At 34.6% G+C, this 25,199-nt stretch overlaps 1 protein-coding gene across 4 annotated transcripts in view; it reads left to right on the top strand.

Annotated features, from left to right (window-relative positions):
* The window catches only part of SPATA6 (spermatogenesis associated 6), a 150,782-nt gene that overhangs the window by 72,592 nt on the left and 52,991 nt on the right, over nt 1-25,199 (top strand). For 3 of the 4 annotated variants that reach the window (XM_059898327.1, XM_059898317.1, XM_059898344.1), the window contains 3 exons: nt 485-778; nt 5,172-5,259; nt 11,738-11,778. In XM_059898327.1, the coding sequence (XP_059754310.1) occupies nt 485-778; nt 5,172-5,259; nt 11,738-11,778 (423 nt within the window). The remainder of the gene's footprint in view (nt 1-484; nt 779-5,171; nt 5,260-11,737; nt 11,779-25,199) is intronic. The other variant, XM_059898336.1, reaches the window with a different exon arrangement.

The raw sequence follows: 25,199 nt of genomic DNA, 5'->3' as shown, positions 1-25,199 counted from the left end.
TTATAATCAACTAATTAGACATGTGTGTTGCTAAGATTACTAAACAAACCCTCTTAAATTATATAGCCAATTATTTCAATACATAATTATAAATGATAAACCAATGTTTGCATTAGTTTTTTAGTATACTGAAAAATAATTTTTTTTACTTTTTTCTTAGATTTTTCAAATGATTAAATATTGGGCTTTAACTTTCTTAAAGTACTTGTTATACTTAAGAAGTATGGTACAGTATATTTTATTAACTACTAGACAGAGTTATTTAGGAGGATATGGATTTGACTTCCCTCAGGATCTACATGGATAGGAGAGACTGATCTAGTTGGCTTTGATAGATTATATGTGCCTTAAATTACTTTTTAAGGTTTTTTTCTACCTGTAGTTACATATATAGATATATATATGTATATGGTTTACCCAAGGGTCATAATATGTATAAAATATATTTCTCCTGACCAAATGAATTTTTATTTTTTATGTTTAGGATAAATTTATTCACCATACGGCTCCAGTTGAAAAATCACACAGCAGACTGCAAACCAGAACACCAAGGTCACAAAAGAAAAAATCCAAGTCACCTGAGAGAAATAAATATTGCATAAATGCAAAAAACTACGAACAGCCTACAATTTCTTCAAAATCACACTCTCCATCTCCTTACACAAAAAGACGCATGTGTGAGCTATCTGAAGACACTAGGCGGCGGCTGGCCCATTTAAATCTGGGCCCCTATGAATTCAAAAAAGAAACAGATAAACCTCCATTTGTGATTAGACATGTATGTGTTCTCTGAAACATTTCCATTTGAAACTGATCTAATCTGTTCTTCCACTAAAATATTATTCTCAAATTTCTTTCAACTTCTAGCTTATATAATAATTTTCTTTCCTGAACTGTTAGCCTAGCAATCTAAAATGGAAAATTAACTTGATAAAAGAACATTCTTTTGCAGCCTTTAAACCTGACAGAGATCAAGCTCCATTATGAATGCCATGTTAAATCCTCTCAGTAGCCATTTCGTTTCCTCTCATACAGTGGACCGTGTAATAACTTTACAAATTGAACTGAGATGTAATTGACATTAGTTCTAAAATGGCAGAGTAGGGAATTAAAAGAAGACCAAGTTTTCTTTGTGGAAAGGAAGACACCCTCCTCCCCCAGCCTTTTAAAAAATTATAATGGAAAAGTCAAGTTTCTCTTGAAATTATGTCCCTTGGATAAACCTTATATAATGGATCTTTGAAGTAAATCTTTATTTGATAGGAAGAGGAAGGCCTTTGAAAGCAAGTTAACTTCAAGGGTAACATAGTTTCTAATCTTTCTATATGGAAGCCTGTTTTGATATGGTTTGAGTTTAGAGCTTGTGTCCATATGATAGTCAAATAGACTCTGGCTAATTTTAAGGGTCTATAATCAGAATATTTAATAAAAGACTTTCTCAGAATCTTCATAATTTCTTTAATTTTTATCAAAATATTTTACCTTAAAAGTATTTCTTTAAGAAAAGCTTGCAAATTAATAAAATTGCTTTATATAATAATGAACTTGAAGATTTAAGTGCCTATAGAAGCAAAACAACTTTTTGGGATGTCTATAGAACACTTTCTGACTTTAATGTCTCTAATGCATTTTTTTCCAAATTTTAAAACGTAAATATCAATACAAACATGTAAACATGCTCCTTTGATGGTCGAATAGCTTTTTTAACATACACCACCTAAAAGTTCAGATTTTCTTTGTGATACCTTTTTTAAAAAATTTAGCTGTGCCTTAAGCAATATTTCATTCCATTTTCATATTTTGACTATGAATCCTTTATTAGTTTTGCCTAAGTAATAGATTTTTTATTGTAAAAAAGAAAATTTATAATATAATGAACACTTTTAAATGATAATATTTTATTGAGATTATTGTGATTATACTTGTCTTATTCCTATAGAACTTGTTTATAGGTTCTGGTCACATTTTTTTGTTGTTTGAACAACATCCAGATATGTTTACTTGCTTGTTTGACGGCAGTTTCAGAATGCCTTTAATTCTGTTTGCTCATAATTGCAAATTAAATTGAAAAGAAAGGACATGCTAAATTCTAATCTGAAGGAATATTAGCATTTTAATTAAAATGCCTATGTACAAAGATAACCAGGAATATTTTGAGTGTTAGCTACGTAGAAGTTGCTTAGGGAAGTAACTGCTCTTAAAATGTGTATTATTATTTTCATGTCACTGTTCAAAATAGAATAATTTTAATAATGCTTGATATAAATCTTCACATTTTTATTTAAATGATTTCCCCTTCAGCTTTCCATTGAACAGAAAGAAATACATACTTCTAAGCTTGTAGTTAGAAAATTGCTTACGTTATTGTATAGGACTAGATTTTTTCCAACTGTATTTATAAATGTATGGCTCTCTTGGCCCCATAGGCATTCATGATTTTAAAAGCACTTAACAAAATTGGTAACCAAACAAAATTTTAATTTGATACATGAATATGCGAAATGTAATACGTTTAGGAAAGACATTCTAATTCTACAAACACTGTATAAAAAGTAATCTTAAAGAATAAGAAGCCGTTTCAAGAATCTAACTAGTAGTCTCCCAAACTGGCACAACCATCCTATAAGAGTTAAACTGCATTCTTTGCTTTTTTATTTATGCAGAATAGGATTTTTTTCTATTGTGGTAAAATATTCATAACATAAAATTTACCATTTCAACCATTTTAAAGTGTATAATTCAGTGACATCAAGTATATTCATATTGTGGTGCAACTGTCACCACTATCTAGTTCCAGAACTTTTTCATCACCCTAAGTGGAAACCCCATGCTCATTAAGCATTCACTCCCCATTTCTTTCCCCAGCCCCTGGCAGCCACTAATCTGCTCACTATCTCTATGGATGTACAGTGTTTGGCTTTTTGTGTCTTTTTTCATTTAGCACAGTGTTTTCTAGTTTCATCCATGTTGTAGCATGTATTAGTACTTGATTCTTTTTATGACTGAATAATCCATTGTACATTTTATTTATCCATTAATCTGTTGATGGACATTTGGGTTTTCAACTTTTAGTTATGTGAATAGTACTTCTATGAACATTCATACACAAGTTTTTGTTTGAATACCTGCTTTAATTCCCAACTGCTTTAATACCTAGGAGTGGAATTGGTGGGCCATATGGTAATTCTGTGTTTAACTTCTTGAGGAATTGCCAAACTGTTTCCCACAGTGGTTGCTCCATTTTGTTTCCACCAGCAATGTGTGGTGTTTCCAGTTTATCCACATTCTCGCTAACATTCTCACCACATTCTCATTTTGTTTTGTTTTATTTTTATTGTAGCCATCCTGAGGGGTGTGGAGTGGTATCTCATTATGGTTTTGATTTGCATTTCCCTAATGACTAATGATGCTGAGCATCTTTTCATGTGCTTGTTGCCGTTGCATATCTTCTTTGGAGAAATGTCTATTCAAGTCCTTTGCCCATTTTTAATTGAGTTGTTTGCCTTTTTGTTGAATTCAGTTGTAAGTTTTCTGTTATATATTTAGGATTCTAGATCCTTATCAGTTATATGATATGCAAATATTTTTTCTCATTCTGTGGCTTGTCTTTTCACATTCCTTTTTTTAAAGTTGAGTTTTAAAAAATTGTAGTAAAATATGCACAATATAAAACTTACTATTTTAACCATTTTTAAGTGTACATTTTAAAGTGTACACATTAAGTACATTCACGTTGTGTAATCATCACCACCGTCTATCTCCAGAACATTTTTCATCTTGCTAAACTGAAACTCTGTACCTGTTAAACAATAACTCCCCATTCCTCTTTCCCTTCAGCCCCTGGCAGCTACCATTCTACTTTTTGTCTCTATGAATTTGACTATTTTGGGTACCTCATATAAGTGCTACCTAATATATACAATATTTGTCAATTTGTGAATTGCTTGTTTCACTTAGCATAAAGTCATCAAGGTTAACTCATGTTACAGCATGTGTCAGAATTGTCTTCCTTATTACGGCTGCATGATCTTTTACATGTATATACCATATTTTGTTTATTAATTCATCTGTTGATGGACACAGGTTGCTTCTACCTTTTGGCTGTTGTGAATAATACTACTGTGAAAATAGTATAGAAATATCTATTCAGGGCCCTGCTTTCAATTCTTTTGGGTATATACCCAGGAGTGGAATTGCCGGATCATATGACAATCCTAATTTGAGTTTTTTGAGGAGCCACTATGCTGTTTTCCATAGTGGCTGCGCCAATTTACATTCCTACCAAGAGTGCACAAGTGGTTCAATTTCTCCATATCCTTGTCAACACTTGTTATTTTCTGCTTTTTGATAATGGCCATCCTAATGGGGGTAAACTAGAATTTTGATTTGTACTTCCTTTATGATTAGTGATGTTGAATGGTTTTCCATGTGCTTATTGGTCATTTGTATATCTTTTGGAGAAATGTCTTCTTAAGTCCTTTGCCCAACTTTTAATTGATTTTTTTAGATTGAATTTTAGATGTTTCTTTATATATTCTGGATATTAATGCCTTTTCTGATAATGATTTGCAAATATTTTCTCCTACTACATGGGTTGCCTTTTTACTTTTTTGATATTGTCCTTTTATGTACAAAGTTTCTAATTTTGGTAAGTAGAGCTATCTTTTTTGCACAGATTTATATCATTCTGACTTTTTTTTGTTAGAAAATGTGGATAACTGTTAATATCTTTTATTACTATACTCAGAATGCTGACTCCTGAACACAGCCAAGTAAAGACATTAAATTCAAAATCTATATGCTAAGGAGATAATTAGTAAATGGCTAAACTTGTTTTTTAAATGTGGCAAAGTAAGATTTCCCTTTTTTTAACTTTGTAATAAGAAGCAAACTAGGCAATAAAATAATGGACATTTCAACTGTAAATCTGTTCATTTTAGAGTGTATTCAAAATATAATTAAAAATTTCAGGAGTTTACCTTAAATTTTATTTGAAAACAAACAGCAAAATACTCGGCTAAGCTCTGATCTTGGAACATCCTTGAACTGTATAGGCAGTATCATGTTAACTTGATGATATGTGATCTATGTACTTCAATTGATTTTCTGACACCATGAGACTGAAAAAAATATTTAAGCTCTTTTTTACATTGAAATCTTCCTTATTCTAGGTTGATCCCCCAAGTCCCAGGGCTGATGCTTTATTTGGATCTTCTGGCAGAGACTGTGAAAGAGATGGATGGTCCAGGCTGCACAATGGTAAGCTACAAGTTATCTCTCTTCATCTGTTTTAGTTCTCTTGGCTACATGCAAGTCTTTATCTTGGCATCAATTAATAAAAACAGAATCTTTGCTGCATTGGAAAATATGGTATAATGCCACTTTTTACAACTTGTGGGACACCCATGTCGGTACTCTCTAAAAATAATAGAATTTCTGTGCTGTTATAAACCATCTTCATCTTTGAGATTCAAAGCACAGATTAGCATATTAAAGACTATGATACCTTTTAATAAAAAAAAAAAAAACGTTTTGTTTTGTTTTGCTCAACAATTTCTAAATTTATTTGACCATGAAACCTTTTCCTCTCCTTAACATACATTACTTAGTTTATGGAACAGGCTTTGGGAAACACCGTTGTAAAAAGAGTTCACGTTTATAGGTTTTGGACATACATTTACACGTATATTTGAATACCTTCTCTACCACTTATTTATAAACTGGGCATTCATTTTTTTTTTTTTTTAAACTGGGCATTCTTGAACAAATCACTTTAACTACTCTGATAATCAGTTAATTTATTGAAGAATGAAGATAACATGATAAATATTACCATGTAAAATGCTCTAGCACACAAGATACTTAATAAATATCAGCTGTCAAAATACTTATTATTTATATTTCTGGAAAGATAACATCCTTTAGGTTTAGTTTATAATATTTTTTTTTCATTTTTAGGCCTGGTCCTGATGGTTAGATAAGTGGTTTCTTAAGTTCAATATGAAGATGATTTTTATGAAGAAGATTAAATAGTATTTTATAATTAGAGATATGTGTTAATATCTGTAGACATTAGCTAGTCAGTTCACCAAGTATTCACCAGCAGCCTTTAAGTTAATTTACTGCACACTAAAAAAAAAGGCATAGAAAAGTGAGAGTGAAAAAATACAATCAACATGTAGCGAGCTCTGTCTCTTTTTGTTTCTAAACGCTAGTGTATAATCTGTCTGTTTTTAAAAATTGGGATATGAAACATTCTTATCTGAGAACATGAACAGTTTGTACTCACTTATTTTGCTTTTTTAGCCCTAACTGGGAGATAAATGGGGTGATCAATAAGTCTTTCATACTCAGAATAGAAGATTATATGAAATTAGGAACAGATGTTATACTCTTGGACTTTCCCCTCCAAGGGATGTTCCCCATCCAACAGATGTTTCCCCTCTTGGACTAAATTTATAGACATAGAGTAAATAAGCTTTCAGAACCAGAAAATTGAAAATAGCTTCAATATAGGCATTTCTTTGGAAGATGTTTTTAGAATGCACTTAAATGTCTGATTTCCCTTGACAATTATTATGTATTTGCCAGCAGAACTGTTATAGTTTCTAGTAACTTCTAATCAAAACAGCCAGCTGCCTGTGTAGAGGTACAATCAGAGAGGTCAGTAATGAGGTACTTTTTTTTTCTTTTTAATTTGACATAATTTCAGACTTATAGGAAGTTGAGATAGTACAAAGAATTCCCCTACACCTTTTACTCAGAGTCCACAAATATCAATATTTGCTTTTCCCTCTTCCTCTCTCTCTTCTCCTCCCTGCCTCCATCTCTGTATGAGTGTCTGTGTATAAACTTTTCTTGACAAGGACATTGCCATGGGCTGAATTGTGTCCCTCAAAGTTCATATGTTGAAACTCTAACCCCCCAGTGATGGTATCTGGAGACGGGTCATTACCTTTGGGAGGTAATTAGGTGTAGATGAGTTTATGAAGTGGGGTCCTCATGATAGGATTAGTGCCCTTATAAGAAGAGACACCAGAGGTCTTGCTTTCTCTCTCTGTCATGTAAGGACACAGCCAAAAGGCAGCCATCCTCAAGCCAGAATGAGAGCTCTCACTTGAACCTGGCTGTGCTGGCACCCACATCTCAGACTTCCAGCCTCTAGAACTATGAGAAATAAATGTCTGTGGTTTAAGCCACCTCGTTTATGGTAGATGACAGCCTGAGGAAACTAATACAGTTGTTTTCTTATGTGATGCAAGTATCAAAACAGGAAATTAATGATATAATGTTAACTAAGCTATAAACCTAAGTCATATTTTGCCACTTGTTCTAATAATATCTTTATAGCAAAAGAAATTCCACAACATACATAAGGTTCAGTTGCCATGTCTCTTTAGTTTTCTTTAATATGGATCAGTTTCTTAGTTTTTCTTTGTGTTTAATGATGTGATAATTTTGAAGAATAAAGGCCAGTTTTTTAATAGATCTCCCTCAATTTGGGTTTGTTTGATTTTTTTCTCCTCATGATTAGATTTATTCATTTTCCCCCAGAATACAACAGAAGTGATGTATTACTCTCAGTGCATCATGTCAGGATGTATGTGATGTTGCTTTGTTACTGGTGATGTTAATTTGCTCACTTGATTAAGATGGGGTCTGCTCAGTTTCTCCAGCATGAAGGTGCTATTTTCTTCCTTCCCTTTGTAATTATGGGAAGATTGAGACTATGTAATACTCTTCGACTTCAACCCCTTTAGCATACATTGATGATTCTTGCCTGAAACAATTTATTACAGTGATGTTTACCAAATATTTTTTAAAATTCCATTTTTCTTTATACATTTATTATTTGCCTTTTACTATAAAGAGTTTTCCCTTCTCATTTCTCTAATTTTAATGCCCCTATTCTTTGGACTACTTTTTTTTTTTCTTTTTCTGGTTGGCAGTTGAGCAATTGTGCTTTGGGTTCTTATCAGCTATTTAAATACATATGTGAATTTCTTATGATAGAATGTCTTACACATAGTGAATTTTCACTTATGACTATCTTTAATGAAAATTCTTCTTGAACATTTTCTTACCAAATTATCTTGCCTAATAATTCTTAAGTTCCTATAGGTTACCATTTTCACCAGCATTGATTTATTTAGTCCTCATAATAATGTGAAGATGGATGTAACTATATTTGATCAGGAAGAGTGACAGAGGCTTGGAGAGCTTACGTGATATGTTGGAGAGCTACAGAATAGCCGTGTACAGTGTAGAACCCAGGTCTTCTAACCCCAACTTCCTTTCTTTTCCACCACTCTCCTACCACTTTTCCTACTTTCATTTAGGTGTATTTTTTTAAATAAAATTTTCAAATTTTCTCTGTCTGGAATTTCCTTGATATATAATTCTAATTGTAATTTGTGCAGTCCTTTTGAAGAAACTCAGTATCTCTTACACCTCAAGAATATATGGAAGCTTTATTCAGTCATTTGTGCATTTTAAAGAGGAAATCAATAGCAACATCCTGGCCTTTTTAAAATTTGCTTAGGATTTAGGAAAGATATTAGACTCTGTCTCCCCCTTGGAGGAAACGTCTCTTATTCTCTTCATTTGAAGATTCTGTCGTGAGTTTCAATTCTACACAAGATTGTAATCTTTTATGAGCTTCCACTAGTCCCTTTGTTTGATGGTTATTATTTTTATGTCAAATAAATTGGAAATAACATCCCAAATCCTAATAGGTCATATCTTGAGTAGATAGCAATAAATGGTAATATCTTCATCTTTTCTGAATAAAATGCATGTAGTCATCATGTATATACTTATCAGCAAAATATCTCATTTGTTTGTGTGCCTCCTTGTTTTACAGAGTATCATTTTTAGGAACTCCTTTTTAAGTTTCTTTAATTCTCTATTATTTATAAAACATTTTTAACAGCTTTATTGAGGTATAATTTATATATCATAAAATTCACTTGTTATAAGTTTACAATTAAATAATTTTTAATAAATTTGCACAGTTGTGAAATCACTAATATCTATTTTTAGAATAAAAAGGGAGAGAGAGCATGAGTGAATGAGTGAGCACACCAGAGCTCAAGTGCAAGATCTGACTGTCACTTCTTATAAGGGCACTCTTTCCATTATGCGGCCCCATCCTCATGACCTCATCTAACCCTAATTACCACCTAAGGGTCTCATTTCCAAATACCATCACTTTGAGGGGTAGGGCCTCAACATATGAATTTTGGGAGGACACAAATATTCAGTTTGTAACACTGATTTCATGAGATTATTGGAGAATCAAATAATAACTAATATTATTGTGTTTTCTGCTAGCCACTATTCTAAATGCTTAATATTTCATTGATTAATTACTCATAGTCACCTCAAGAATTTTAGATGCTATTATTTATCCTCATTTTACAGATAAAGAAATCTGAGATTTAAGGAAGTAGAGTAAGTTGTTCAAGGTCGTGCACGCGCGTGTGCACGCACACACACACACACGATCTAAATTAGCTCTTTATCTTCATACTTTTCTTAAGTGTAACCCATTCATTAAGACCCAGCTCAACTTTTTCGTCCTTTAGGAAGTTTTTCCTGATGGCCTTCAACTTTGAGAGATCGATCTCTGATATGACTTTTTAATAGCATTAATTGCCTATACCATTCTGATTTAGCCTGTTCTTTTATGCTGCTGTTATTCAACTTCCTATAACTTAACTAAAGTAAATTATAAACACTTCACAACCATGGGTCGTGGCTTTTATCTCCTCTATCTCCTGCATTTAGAATATAGTTAAGTACCTAATTGTTGGTAAAGGTGATTAAATGTGAACATTAGGAAACCTCAGATCAAAGTAATAGCTTAATTTATAAAAGTGAAAGAAAATTATATAAATTTGTCTGAATTAGGATAAGTTTATAAATGGTTTGTGGAGAGCAGAAGACATTCCTGTGTTTTAATATATTGATATTTTGAATATTACATTAGCTACCAGAAAGAATATATATTATGTATAGAAATTATTACCTTAATTTTCAAAGTTAGCATGTTTGGAGAATTAGACTCAGTGTGTCCTTATCATTCTTTTATTTCTTCTGCTACTTGTGGCCATGTTGTACATTAGACTTTACAGAAGAGGAGTTAGGTTGGGAGTTACTTTTATTTTGAATTTTGAAAAGCAGTTGAAGTAAGTTGGATCTTACTGAATTAAATGGTGAAGTTGACCTTGTGTGAAAGACATTAACGTTTCAGCTACCCTCTTATAATGGCTCAGGACACTTGGAGAACAAACATCTTGTGCTATAAATGAAAGCTAATTGACTAAATATAGACTATCCTGGGTCTCTATCCATATAGCATTTTTTTTTTTCTGTACAAGGTGGTTCGGGAAGGTAAAATATAGAATGTTAGAATGTTTTTGACTGGAATGTATTAGTAAAGAAGTAGAATTGCAAATTATGGTTCTGATTTTCTTATCTATCAGTATAACAGAGATTATAATACTTAAAACTTGACTCCTTCAAGTAATGAGTAAAACCCCAAATCTGCATCTACAATGTAGTGGTCTTTGTCTTAGGGAGAGATTTGGAATAGCTTTATAGTCCACTGTTGTAGATGCTATGCTAGGTACTTTTATAAATTGTATAATTTAATCATCACTATAACTCTCTGAGGTAAAGTAAGCATTGTCTTCATACTCTTAAAATGAGGAATGAAAAACAGATTAATTGTATAACTTGACCAAACTAACATGTATGATAAGTGGTGGAAGTTGAACCTGGCCTTGTTTGACTTAGATTTCAATAGTAATGATGTTGATAATGCTGTTAGTAATAATAGTTAACATTTATTGTATTGCCTTACATGTAATATCTAATGTAATCTTTAAAACAATATTACGAAAGAGGTACATTAGACCAGTGGTCCCCAGCCTTTTTGGCACCAGGGACTGGTTTCGTGGAAGACAGTTTTTCCACCGGGTGGGGGGGTGGGGAAGGGGGATGGTTCAGGCGGTAATGGGGAGCAATAGGGCGTGGCAGATGAAGCTTTGCTCACTCACCTGCTGCTCACCTCTCCTGCTGTGCGGCCTGGTTCCTAACAGGCCAAGGACTGGTACCAGTCTGTGGCCTGGGGCTTGGGGACACCTGCATTAGAAAATTGAGGAATCTGAGACTTAGAAAGATTAGATAATGTGCCCAGGGCCATATTGGAAGTGCTGGAGCCTGAACTGTAATGCACATCTATTTGTCAGCAAGATCTGTACACTACGGGGCAGTATGCTCCCGCCCTCTAAAGCTGGTCCTGTTTCCATTACACTCACTTAATTCAAGCATGGACTCCAAGATTAGGAACACATGGAGTTTGGCAGTATCTATCAAATCTATACATTCAAATTACATTTCCTCATAAACTAGTTTGTCAACTAAAAATTATCCATTTCATGTAGACAAATTGGTTTATCAACTAATAATTAATCTGGCCTGTATCAGTTATCTCCTACTCTAATGAAAATACTATTTGAAATCACTTAATTGCTGAAGAACTGATACAGATTTTAACTTGTTGCTTATCATCTTTGTAACATTATTGAAGGATTTTTAAGATATTTCTGAAAACTGCTGTATGAATTATAATCGTAGAAACAGAGTGATTGTAGGAAAAATCAAAGATGAAGACAAATTTCTTCTTTTTGATAAGAAATATTTATAGTTTCTTTTGTACATCCTTTTTTAGATCATTCTCACCTTGGCTGCTACCGACCCAAGGATTATAAGGTATGTAGTATAAATTGCAGAACAATAATTATCCTGGCTTTCAGATTAGAACATTAGTAAATTTCTTATATGTATGGTCAGATATTATCATATTCATTTAGTCAAGAAATTTACAAACAATAATTGTCATATTATGGAATGTCATTATTTTGTCTATGTTGTCAGGTGGTAGGATAGACTTTTCATTGAGTGTCTTGCTACAAATGTTTTGTGACTTTTGATTGTTCATTACTTGTTTGTGTATGTGTATATGTGTGTGTGTGTGTCTGTGAGAGAGAGACAGAGACAGAGAGAAATTGGTTGCTACTTTTAGTGATACCTCACACAGTAGTATTTCTAAATTTCAGTCATTCGTAGAGCATCCTCATAAGTTTTACAATACCTGCATGTAATTTATGCTATCTTTTAAAAATTCACCTTGTTTTTATTTATTTCACCAGTGTAAATGAAAAATCAGTATCATATACTTTAAATGGATGATAGCCTTAAAAATACAGCAAAAACAAAACAACGTTACTAAATTCTGGCTAGAAAACTATTGTTCTCCAAAGGCTCTGAGACATGTTCTCTTTTTCTTAAAATGAGATAAGCAATGATAGACAGGTATAGGAGACATACCAATAGCTAACTGAAGATTTCTGATTGAAAGAGAATTGAAAAGAAAATATATTTTTTCTTTTGGAATTCAGTATCTTTTAGTGTATGTCCATGTGCTATGTAAAATAATCTTGTGTATCATCTAAATTCATTTTGGGTACCATACTAAGTTATCTGCTATACCACTAGTAGTTCATGTTCTACATTTTGAGAAGTACTGCCCCAGAGTTTTTCTTTTCTGTCCCTAAGTGTAAGCTTCTTAATAAGAAGAGGCATCATAGTTGGGAAAACAATACAAAACAAAAAACATAGCATTCCTTATAATACCTTTGTTTATTTACTTGGAAACAATTTATCCCATGCTTACTGGCACTGAACAGCATAGCTCCTTGCCATGCTTTGATTGTGATAAAAGAAATATGGAACAGTTAAGTAACAAGTCAAGGCACCGTGTGAATAAGTGGCCAGATCTACCAGAGTGTCAGAATCGTCGAGGTGGAACTTTATATAAGTTTATTCCAGGCCTACTAAATTAAAATTGTTGAGACTGTAGACTAGAAATTTTTATTTTAAACAAGTTTCCAGGTGATTCTTATGCAACTATTTTGCTGTCTACCCAAGGATTGGCATTTGAGAACTACTAGTATAGACGTGGATACAGCACTTGAATACAGCCGTTCCTTGTATAACGTTTGTATAGGGTCATGCCCTTGCTTAAGGCTGTCCCTAGAGGAGTGTGGGCCTGGCATAATTCCCCTGGTGCAGACCTACCCTATTATGTGGAACTTATTCAAACACATACATGGATACTGATCTGTGTAATATATATGTGCATGCATGCACACGCACACACACGCATCAAGAAGCATAATGTTTGTTGTCTTGCATGGGGCTCAGGGAAGCTACCTTAGTTGTAATACCTAAGGGACAAGCCTATCGTCAAGTCATGTTTCACAAGTTTTATTTATTTTCTTCTTTATTTGCATCTTTATTTTTTTTACTAATCTGTAAGTTCCAGAATGGCAAGGATCTTATTGATCTTGCTTATTAACAATTGCTACATATTGTCTGATATACAGTGTAGATTCCTAAAATATGTGTGTTGTGTGAGTGGATTATGAAGAGAAAACAAGTAAACCAAATATACAAAATATAGAATGGAGAGAAAGGTATAAAGTTTTTAGGACACTAATCTTTATCCTAAGGTAACTATAATCCAATTCTACATTGACTGGTCCATTTAAAGGTAGGTGATATATTTAGAATCCTCTTTTCTAAATGAATTCTTTAAAAGAGCTTCACTTCTATTCATCTTTAACATCTGCCCACCCTCACCTCTGTATTCTTCACTTTTAGAGTTAGAGTAGAAGTTGATCATTCATACTACCTTTGTAAGGCTGTGGGTGGTAAGTGAGCTCACAGGATTATTTCTGTACTGAAGAGGTAGATTTTCACAGAAATACATATGCAGCATTGAACAGTGCTGTCTTTTCTATGAAAAAAATAAAGGGCTATTTTCTTATAGGCATATAGTAACTGGTAGTGGAACACTATAGGATTTCTACAAGGAGAAGAGTTATGAAACTAGGAGTGCTTGCAAAAATTTTTTAGAAAAGTGGGACTTGGCCTGAGTTCTGTTGAGAAATATATTCTGCAGAGGCAAGGGAAGAGAAAGAAGAATGTCTTAGAAGGAAAACAACATGAAAAAGCCTTGGAGTTTACAATAAGTACACTGTCCTGGAGGCAGGGGGGAAACTACTGGTCTGGCTTGAGTGGAGGGCATATATTGAGAGAGAATGGCTATTTAACATGTTTATTTTCTATTTTTCCTACTCCTTCATACCTATTATATCTGCCACCTCCCTCTTTAAGATTTCTAGTTACTTGGTCGTTAGCTGTTCTTTTGGCCAAAGTCACCTCTCTTCACCCTGGATGCATTATAATCAGCTGTTCTATAAATACAAAGTTCTCAGAAAAAGAGCACACCTCTCAACCTGCCTCCCTATATCTTTATTGTTCCCTGTTTCTTTGTCCTTTCATTGCTAGACATTCAAATGAATGACCCAACTCAGCCAAAAATTAATTAATTAATTAAAAAAAAAAAAAAAGCCTGGAAGTGAATTAAGTCACTTCTTACATTCCCTTGACAAGAACTAGTCACATCTAGAAGCAAGATGAGGAAGGTGGCTAGCAAATAGGGATCCTAGTTAGGCAGCTGTTTCCCGCTGAAGAGGGCTCATAGATTTTAGTAGACCACCGACCATATCTGTCATAGTCTGCCTGTCTGGCCACCAAATGTCCCTTTCTTCCCTCACACAGAACATACTCTTGTCCTCTTCCAGGAAAATCACTTGAAGTTCCATCATTCAAGTTCCACTTGAATCTAGCTTGAAGTTCAGGATCTTTGGGTGTTGGATGAGCCAGATCCAGATAGACTCCCTGTGATCCAGTGACCTGTGAACCAAGACAAGTTACTTCTCCCCTCCCTCACCTTCTCACTCTACCTGAACCTCATTTCTGGTATGTCTTGTTAGAGCAGGGATAGGATAACTGGAAAAAAAATGGTGCTCTTATTTGCAAAAGGGAGAAATAGAGAATGAAGAGCAGTTACTAGTCTACAGCAATGATAAATGCTGCTGGGCAAGCTTTGTGAACCTAACAGGCAGGTGCCCCGCTGCCCTGATAGTAGAGGAATGTCCTTTCTTAGACCTTACTCTCCATGGGCCCTGACTCTACCCTGCAGCTAAGGTAGATAATAAATGTCCATTTATTATCCTACGTGGCAGTGAGCTATCCTCTCTGAAATGGGTTTGGAGGACTTGATCTCTTGGGACTGCATAGTTTTCTAGCCCACTTCCTGCTGTTAAAAGTTTTGGGGCCTGAGAGCTGTTTTATAGACTTAGGCTCTTAAAGGCCAGGTTCTTGATTTCTTAGGCAATATAGACTTAGGCAAGTATAAACTTCTCATTTATTTGCTTCCAGTCAGTTTAATGTTTCAGTAAATACACACAAAGTTGTTTTTTTCCCTCTAAATATAATTCTAAAGTCTGATTTATTTCTTTAGTTCTTATGCCTTTTAATGGCTTACCTTGAGGCCCTTTGAAGTAGGCTGAGATGGGAAGCAACCTCCTCAATCTGATTTTTGTCTTAGGATTTCATTTCTCTGTTTAAAAAGTTTTAATGGCCCTTTGTTCAAAGCTCAAAGCCTTTTTCTGTCTTAACCTTCTACATTTTGTGTCCACACGCAGTTGACACTCACTTTTCCTGGCCCTGAGAGGCCCTCGATTACTAAAATCTTTCTATACTATTTCATTTCTGCTCTCAAACCAATCTCTCCTGAGCTCGTCATTCTTGAAATCCCTTGCTCAGTATAAGTAAAAGTCAACACACACTACATCTCTTGCCCTTTGCAGCTATTTTCCTAGAGGTAATAAGCTTGAAAGTTATGTGGTCTATCTTCCAAGCTGTTGCAGGTCACAGTTTTATTTTGCTACTGCATTATTGGATCTTAAATTTTCAATCCTCAAGTATCCATTCCCTTGCTTCCTGCTCCTGACTTACAGGCCAATGCATATTTAGGTCTATGTTAAGACCAGTACAGTAAGATACTGATTTCTGAATTGTTTGAGGTAATGCTATTTGCTATAGAAATAAACCTACAAACTTCAGAAGGTTAATATAATAGAAATTTAGTTTTTATTCACATAATAGTTAATTTAGGTGCCTCTAATCTGCATACTATTTTTTCCGTGCAGTGACCCCATTCTGTGCCTTTGCCTTACTCTAGAGCTTTGCTGTCCTCTTCGCATGGTGGAAAATGAAGGAGAACCTGAAGAGGCATATCTCTTTCCTAAAAACCTTGGCCTGGAATTGACACATAACATTTTTACCTACACTCTGCTTGCCAAGAACTAATCAGATGGCCACACCTAGATGCAAGGATTGCTTCTCAGCAGTAATTCTGCTCTGGAGGAGGGAAAGATGAATTGTGATGGAAAGCTAGTCATTTCTTCTGTCACATCTAGAATGCCTTGTCCCTCTCCACTCCCAACTTCTCTCTTACCGTTAGGAAAGATGATATGACTGAAACTCTATTATGCTAGAAATAAAAAATTAGCAAAACTAGAAACTATCTCTGCCTGAATTCATGGATATTTCATGATGATGAGGGATATAGGTAATAATAAAATCACAAAAATCAATATATACTTGGAACTGTGATAAATATCATGGGGGACATGCATGCTAGCTTGGACTAGTTATATATTAGGAGGATTTGATCTGGCAAAGGAGAATGGAAAAAGGATCTTAAGGACTGGTGATTGCTCTTGAGCTCTGAAAGTGAATAAGAATTTACTGTGTGAAAAGGAGGGAAGGACATGTGCAAGGGAAAAGGGGAAGTAACATTTATAAAGGTTCAGTGGCTAGGCAACTAAAAGACCAGTGTTGCTAGGAGTGAAAGACATGGGTAGGTGCATGATACAAATTGAGGCTGGAGTAGCAGATAGGGATCACATCTTTTCGCCATGTTAGGAATTTTGATAGTTATCCTAGGTACAATGGAAAGCAAATGAAATTATTTTAAACAACAAGATGATACAGTTGGATTTGTACCTTGCAAATATTACTCTTGATTGTAGTATGGACTAGGAAAAGAATGGATAGTAATATACAAGTTAGTAGGCTATTGAATAGTCAATGTGAGAAATGCTGATGAATTAGATTGGGGTGATAGTAATGGAGGTCGATTGCAGTGGAGATATTGCACAGATATTTAGGATTAATGTTGACAGAAAAGTAGACTTGACAAATGGAAAAGATATACTATGTTCTCCTAGAGAAAGAGTGTCAATATCATAAAGATATTCTTCTATGTAGGGTAATTCAAAAATTAACAAAATCTCAATAAAAATATCTCCAGGCATTTTTTTTTAATTTCAGGAACTAGGCAAAAACAGGCAGGAAAACATTGAAAGCAGAGAGCATTGGAAGGGGCTTAGCCATGCAATGTTAAGAATGACTCTTATGTTTCTAATTTTCACAACTCAGTGTTTGATGACACCATTTATTGGGATAGGAAGCGTTCAAAGGCTAGTTTAAAGTTCACAGAACTCTAAATTCTGCTGCAAATTCCTGGTTATCTTGTTTAGATGCTGGAGAGTGTCTGACTATTCAGCTCAGAAACAGACCAGAGCTTAAAAATCAACCATATGGCACTTGATGTATTCTGAAGGGGATTTAATTTTAAGAAGTCATTGAGCTTTTGTTTCTGGCAGGTCAGATGGGAATGAAAGCAGACAGAAAGAAGGATAGAGATCTGAGGTAATGGAGGAGGATAGGACAGGAAATAAGAAATAGTGGGATAAAAGCCATTTCTCTCAATGGGATGTGAGGGTATCTAAACAAGACATAGTTTTACATTTTCACATTTTTAAAAATTTACCTTGGCCAGCAAATCTTTTATGGAAGCAATTCGTGGACTCAAAAATATTTTGGAATTTTTGTTAGGCCAGTTAAGAAGTGCAGACCATTGGATGTGTAGGATTTTGCTCCTTTTTATTCTAATGCATCTTTCACATGAACAGTTTTGTTCATATAAAAAACCGTCCAAAGTGGCCACTGTAATTCTAAAATATGCTTAGTGAAATTATGCTATTTGGAACAGTAAGTGTAAAATTTTAAATTATAGTATAAATATATGTAAGATGATGGAAAGTTTGAATCTAACTTGGAGGGGGCATGGGCATAACCTGAAACACAGGCATAGGAGTCTGGCAGTGTCGGTCAGTATGTTGCTTGTACACCTTATGTCTTGGGCCCCAACTTAGTGGTTGGTTTCTTAAATTGGAGACCTGATAAATCTGTAATTCTAGGAAGATGGAAGGTTTGGTAGTGATTTCTCTAAGAGGCGTTTTCTCCCATGGCAAAAAAAAAAAAAAAGAAGATGAAACTGAGGAAAGTTTTTATGATATTCTGACAAGTGGCCCAGGGCAAAGTTTCTACTAAGGATTTTAAAATGGTATAATGAGAACATGTGAACCTGTCAATCATTGGGTCTGGCTCCAGGATAGCTTTAGTAGCTAATGCCTGTTACTTCTCTATGAACTTCCTCTTACAGACTCAGAGCAAAAAGTGGCAAAGAGAGAGAGACATATTAGTATTGTTAGTAGTAAGATAGATTTCCGCCTGGGTTACAAGTTTTCAAATTTGACCAGATAATGACAAGGGCTCTGCATTCCTACAAGACAAAGTAACTCAGCATTTGGGAGCTTTAACAAAAGGAGAGCAGAGTCCAGCTTCAACAGGAAGATTCACTTACAGCACCATTGTAGTTAGAGAGACCCCCCAGGAGGGAGGCCCAAGTGTCTCGGAGGAAAAAGCTATTTCTATTTAAGTTGAGCGTCTTAGATGTGGCAGCCAGGAGGGTCTGTTTGGATCTTATTGGACTTCCAGGGTTGTCAACTGCCAACTCACCAAAGGACCACCATGATAACTGAATGATCTGTTGATACCAAGCAAAGCAGAGCTTATGATTATGCAGTAAGGGAGAGCACCACCTTTACAGTCTTCGTAGTATCTCTGAAAGGTTAACGGTAGATATTTATAGAGTTTTGGGGTCTGGGCTTCAGTAGTTTAAGGTAGGGCTTTTAATGTGGGAATCTAATTAGCAGAGTTTGTGATATAAAAGTCTAGGATTAATGGACACAGAGGTTAGAGTCTTAAAGCAAGTCTTGGTAAATAAACAGGTATTTGATAGGGAAGGGATTTGTCCTATTGAGTGATTTGTCCTGAGAAGGGGACTGTTTGCCCAGATTAAGAATCTGTTGTTTTGAGAAGGGAGCTGATTGATGACTGAGCAGACTGCTGTTCAGGCAAATGATTTATGGGAAGTTCCTGAAGCAAATAATGAAGCTATTTACTGGTTTATAGCATTATTTTCCTGGCAAGAATTTCCCGGAACTCATGATAAAGTCATGCTGAGGTGGGTGGGCCTCAGTTTTTTGTTCTGTTAGCTAAGCCATGTGAATGTAGGTGGTCTCAGTTCTTACATGTCTTACTAAGGTTACATACACTTTTCCACTAATGTGTTAACACATTGGTAGATTTATTCCGAGAAACCTTATAGTTTTGGTTTCCATTGTAAGTGGTCTTTTATGTAAAATTACATTTTTATGTGTTTTACTGATGTATGGGTCTGCAATACATTTTTGTATAACATTCTTGTCTTAGATATTCTTGAATTTTTTTAATAGAGGAAACCATATCCTCAACAAACAATGAATTTTATTTCTGCCTTTCAAATTATTTATTTGTCTTGACTTACTAGGATTTTTAATACATTCTTAAATAAAAGTGGTGATCAGGATGTGGCAGAGACATTTATTGCTTATTGGCTACTCATGTCCTCTCCCATATTTTCAAGCCCTCTTGCAGGTGTATGGGGCCTAGTTCCAGCCAATGGACTCTACATGTAAATTATGTGGATCCCTTCCAGGGTGCAGCATAGAAGAATTGATATGAACTCTCTCTTGTTATAGTGATAATGAGGTCTCATGTTCTAGATGGTACAGCTATAAGTTGTTCAGCCTGTCTCATCAGCCCGGGTCCTTGGGCAATTTTGTGAAGTGTGATTCTCTTGCTAACCTATATTACCATAAAGCACAGGGAAAAATGAACCTTTATTATGTTAAGCCACTAAGTTTCAAACTTAATTTGCTCTTGCAATGCAGCCTGATATGCTGCAGCATGAACTAATACTGTGTTTTCTTGATCCTGTCTTTGATAAGATCATGTCGAAGCTTTCACACCTATGAATGTTATTTGCAGTAGATTTTTGTTAGATATCCTTTAGCAAGTTAAGGAAGTTCCCTTTGAAATTCCTTGTTTGCAAAGTATGTATATTTTTTAATTATGAGTGGATGTTGGATGTTATTGAATAATTTTTTCAGCATCTATTGAGTTGATAATGATTTTTCTATAGTGAATTAATAGATTTTCTATTGATAACCCATTCTTGTATTCTTTGAATGTACAAATGTATCATGTAATCATGTTGTATTCTTTTTTTGAACATCACTAAATTTAATTTGTTAATATTTTATTTAAGATATTTTCTCACATATGCTCACTAGTAAGAGTGGTCTCTAATTACCTTTCTTCTACTTTTCTTGAGTGGTTTGGTAGCAATGTTATGATCACATCATAAAATTAATTGGGGGATATTTTATTTCTTCCTTGGGAACAGTTTGTCAGTTTGTTCCTTGGCTCTTTTTATTGGGTTGTTAGTAAATCAGATTGTTAGCGCATCTTCTGTGGAACTTCCCTCACAGGCATCCTGTGAGGCCTGGGCTGTGGGAATTTTCCACTTTTTTCTGCCGTGGATCTCTCATAGTTCACTGGCCTGGGACCCCTACCACTTAATAGCTGTTTGACTTTGCTTCAGTTTCCTCTCTTGTAAAGTGTAGGTAATAAAAATACCACATAGGGTCGTTGTGAGGATTAAACAAGTTATTTATATAAGTGCATTGAACAGTGTTCTGAGAAGGGAGGAATTTCCCCCTACCCCCTAAAGATGGACATACTTAGGAATTACTTATCATTTTCATTGCATTATTTTGGAATTTCTTCTAAATTTTTCTTCAGTGTAAAGAAAGTACATTTTCCTTAAACCAAACCAGATAGTTGAGCATATGTATTTTTAAATTGGATAAGGTAGGAATGGATCATTCCCTTCAGTAGGATTCAAAAGGAATGTTTTCAGCAAAATAGAGAAACTGGTCTCAGTTGCCAATATCTGCTTCTCTCCCTTTTGAATCAGAACTGTGCTTTGTTCTTACTATCCTGAAAATAGTACCTCAACTGCACTTCTTTCCTATAGTCTTCATTCTCAACTACTTCCCAGCAAATTCCATTAGAATTATTTTTATTTATTTCTTAAGTTTTATGTCCCATGACAAAGGAGAAATTTTAAAGCATGGTGTGTAGTACCAGGCACTAAATGGGCTTTCAACAAATATTTGTTGGATAAGTGAATTTCCTGGTTCCTATTTATACTTAGTAGTTCTCTCTTCCATTAATTTGACCTTGAAGTTCCTATAAATATAAAATTTTCATGGGCATAAATATTATTTAACTTATGAACTTATTGTGTAAACAACTTTTCAGGAACCTTATTTCATAAGTATGGTATAACCAAACCATTATGTATCACATATTTGAAAAGTATGTCATTTAATTACATTACATTTATATAATTATGAGTTTGGTGTATGAAATTTTCTTTTCTACCTGTAACAATTTCAGATTGGTTTAAAAATATTAGATTTTATCTTGATACATTGCAACATTTGCAATATTGGAATTATTACATTTCTGAGATCTTAGAAATGGCATTTAAAGAGCTATTTCCGTAAATGTAAAACAAAAAAAAAAATTGTTTATGCTGAAATATGAAGGTTGCTGTCAACAGAGGAAATAAATACTGTTGTCTTTCATAACTCGAGCCCTCTGCTTTGTGTTTGTACTAATTTTGTCTCCTTTATTTTCTGTAGCAAACCTGTAAGATAATTTCCCCAGTTTATAGAGAAGGAAATGAAAACTTAGAGTACATGACTTGCTCAGGGTCACATAACAAGCAGGGATTTGAACCCTGTTCTTTGAACACTCTAAGGCAGGGTTCTTGAAGAGTCATCCAAGAAATGTAACTCTTCTGTTATGAGCCAAAGAGATAACATTCCATTTGGTTTTTGGAAGTGAATAAGCAACCTATGGAAAACTCACAAGAGCTACGGAAACGTTTCTTAAGCTGAGTTTTAAGGTTGAAGATTTGAAGTGGATTCTTATCAAAGATTTACCCCCTTATTATACCTTCCATTCCCCATTTAGATAATTTTCCAAAACAAATATTTATTCTAATTCCATGGAAGGAATACATCCCAGCTGTGTCCCTACTGCACAATTACTTATCGTATACCTATTTAGTTCTAATTTCCTTCCTCATTGTTTTATCATTACTTGTTTTTTCATGTCTCTCATTCTGGATTGTAATATCTTTGAAGTCTCCTGTTATATTTACCTGTGACTACTGTCTCCTACCTTGTTCAGTACTTGATACATAGAAGATGCTTAATAAATGTCGGATAGTATTGAGTTGCAGCGTTCAAGGTTCTCTACAGTGGGCCCCTCTCCACCTCTGTGATATTCTCTCTGATTACTTTCCTACAGAACTAGCCAAGTGACTGTACTCATTGTTTATCTTTCCTTGTGCCTTTTCCTCTACTTGGAATGCCCTATCTCCCCTTTTTCTCTACTTACGGCCTTGATTCCAATTCACCTCCTCCATGAGACCTCCACCATTTAGACCATTAGAAGTCTATAAATGTCCTTCTACAGATATTGTCGTTAGGATGTATTTGCCACCTAGCATATCTCACTGTCGGTTTTCTTTGTGTTAATACCCTGTCTCATCTGGTTTGTGAGTTCAAATCCCTGTACCTCTCTAGATCTGTGTGTTAGCTAACATGTTGTTCAAGAGATTCTCAGTGAATATTCTGATAAAGAGAAAAAAAGTCAGTTGTAGTCACCTAGAAGAGGCTTTATTTAAAGCGTTGCTGACTAGTTTGTGGAGAAATTTTAGTAAACAAAAAATGAAATGGTCTGCCAGCCAGCATGACTCAAATGGCATTGAAATTAATGAAAAGAAAATAATCTCTCTACTATAAGCCAAGTGGCTCATATTTGGATATAATTCTAGAAATAGCATTATAGCACTTTCTATCAGTCTCTTAATATATATACTTGTATTTGTTGGTCATGGACCTCTTTGATCTTGTTTTTGACATTCACTGTGTTTTTACTTTGTCTCTGTGAACAGCTAACAATAGAGCACTTTTCAGTTTTTTATTTTATTCAATCTGGATCACATATTTCTTGGTCAGTTATTTGGGACTGTGACTGAGTCATTTGAATTACATGCTGTTTGGTTCTGGGATGAAAGCTTGATTCTCTCAGCTGTCTGCTGGCTCACCATATGTTGCTGTAATTCTGGAGAACAGTGAGAATTGTGGTAGTGTTGAAGTAAGAAGCCGTGTTGGAGTGGTATCTTAATAATAAAGGACTTATATTTGTTGTATAACTAATTCACACACCTAGGCATTCTGCAAGATACTTTAAATAAATGACTGAAGATCTATAAAGTAGCTGTTATTAACCCTGTTTTAAACATACAAGGGAAATGAGTCTGAGAAAGATTAAAGGTCAAATTGACCTTCTTAAAAGGTCAAATATTTCCTTGATAGTAACTGCTAGGACATAAGCTCATAAAGGCAGGGACTTCGTTGTGTTCACTGTTGTAATCCCAACATTTAACATGGTGACTGGAAGTTAAATATTCATTAAATAAATTCAGTTCCTCTCTCTCATTCTCTCTCTCTCTTTTTTTTTTTTTTTGTGGTGTTTTTGTTCTTTTAATTAATGTTGCTAGTTCATAATAGCCCCCGTGATGTATCTCATTAGTTCAGGAAAGTTTTTCTTCTATTTTGTCTTTCAATAATTTTTCTACTCTGAGAATTTTTAACTCTTTCACTATATTTTGGGAAAGTTCAAAACTATGCACGTTACATTATCAATTTGATAAAGCCAGTGCCAATTTTACTTTTTCCTATGTCTAATTCCATTTAAATGATATTATAGAGTTATTAATTTATTCAGTTCTTTCATTTGATCTGACAAGTCCCCTAAATTTTCAATCAGTCATCTCAGTTTTCTTTTTTTTTTCATTGATAGAATTGACATTTCAAGACAGCAGAATTCTAAAATGTGTGTTGCCCATAAATAGCTTGCTCTGGAGTGAATAAAGAGGTGGACCATACTTGGTGTTGTGGAAATATGAATTATAGATTTTTAGCTTAGGTCTAAGATAATGATGAAATCTGGAATAGCAGAGGTAAGAGCATGGTGGAGATAAAAATTTTAAATTTACTGAGTTTTGGTTACATGTGGAAAATCCAAATAGAGCTGCCTAACAGAGAAATGGGTATTCAGATCTGGATTTCCAGAGATAAGTCTTGGAAAGCTAAGTCTTGTCCAGAGATAAGTGTTTCAGAGATTACTATACACTTGATAATAGAAGCAAAGGAAATCAACCAAAGAGAAGGTACATGAGACAGGGGCAGAAAGTGTGACATTGGAGAACAGCCACTGATTTCAGTGATGAGATGAAGGATGAAGAATGTCCACTGGACCATGAAAAGAGGTGACTAAGGAAACAGAGGAGGAGAAATTCAGGAGAGAAGACTAAAAGAGGACTGACCAGTGACAAACGCTGCAGAGGCCAAGTAGTATGAGAACTGGGAGGAAAGGACAGGATTTATAAAATAAGTTGTGGAAGAGTAGGTTTTGATGAAACAATATAAGTACAGGAAAGGTAGAAAAATAGCAGCAATATGTTTAGTCTGCACCTTCAATGAGTTTTTTTTAATGTACAGAAGAAGAGAGATAAAAATGGGAGAGATCAGGCATGAATTGCATTAAAAGTTGGGAGCCAGTTGAAGTGAAGAAGCTGGAAATACAGATAGCATGCTAATAATTAATGGAGGGAAGTTCAAAGGATGTGAAAAAGAATGGGGATGAAGTACAGATGGAGGTAGGTGTTATTCTTGGATCGAAGAAGCTTCTGAGATTAGATAGAAGGGAGCATACATGTGTGGACTCAGTAGATTCACAGGAGAGCAGAGGTAGCATGTTAGAAACATCTGTGTGACAGTGTGTCAGAGGATTTAAAGAACATTATGGGAAGGATGTATTAATTCCAATGAGGATGCTGG

Source organism: Balaenoptera ricei, chromosome 1 (assembly GCF_028023285.1).
Source record: "Balaenoptera ricei isolate mBalRic1 chromosome 1, mBalRic1.hap2, whole genome shotgun sequence".
NCBI lineage: Eukaryota > Metazoa > Chordata > Mammalia > Artiodactyla > Balaenopteridae > Balaenoptera > Balaenoptera ricei.
Note: the sequence above shows the minus strand (reverse complement) of the source record. Positions and strands in the feature narration are given on the sequence as shown.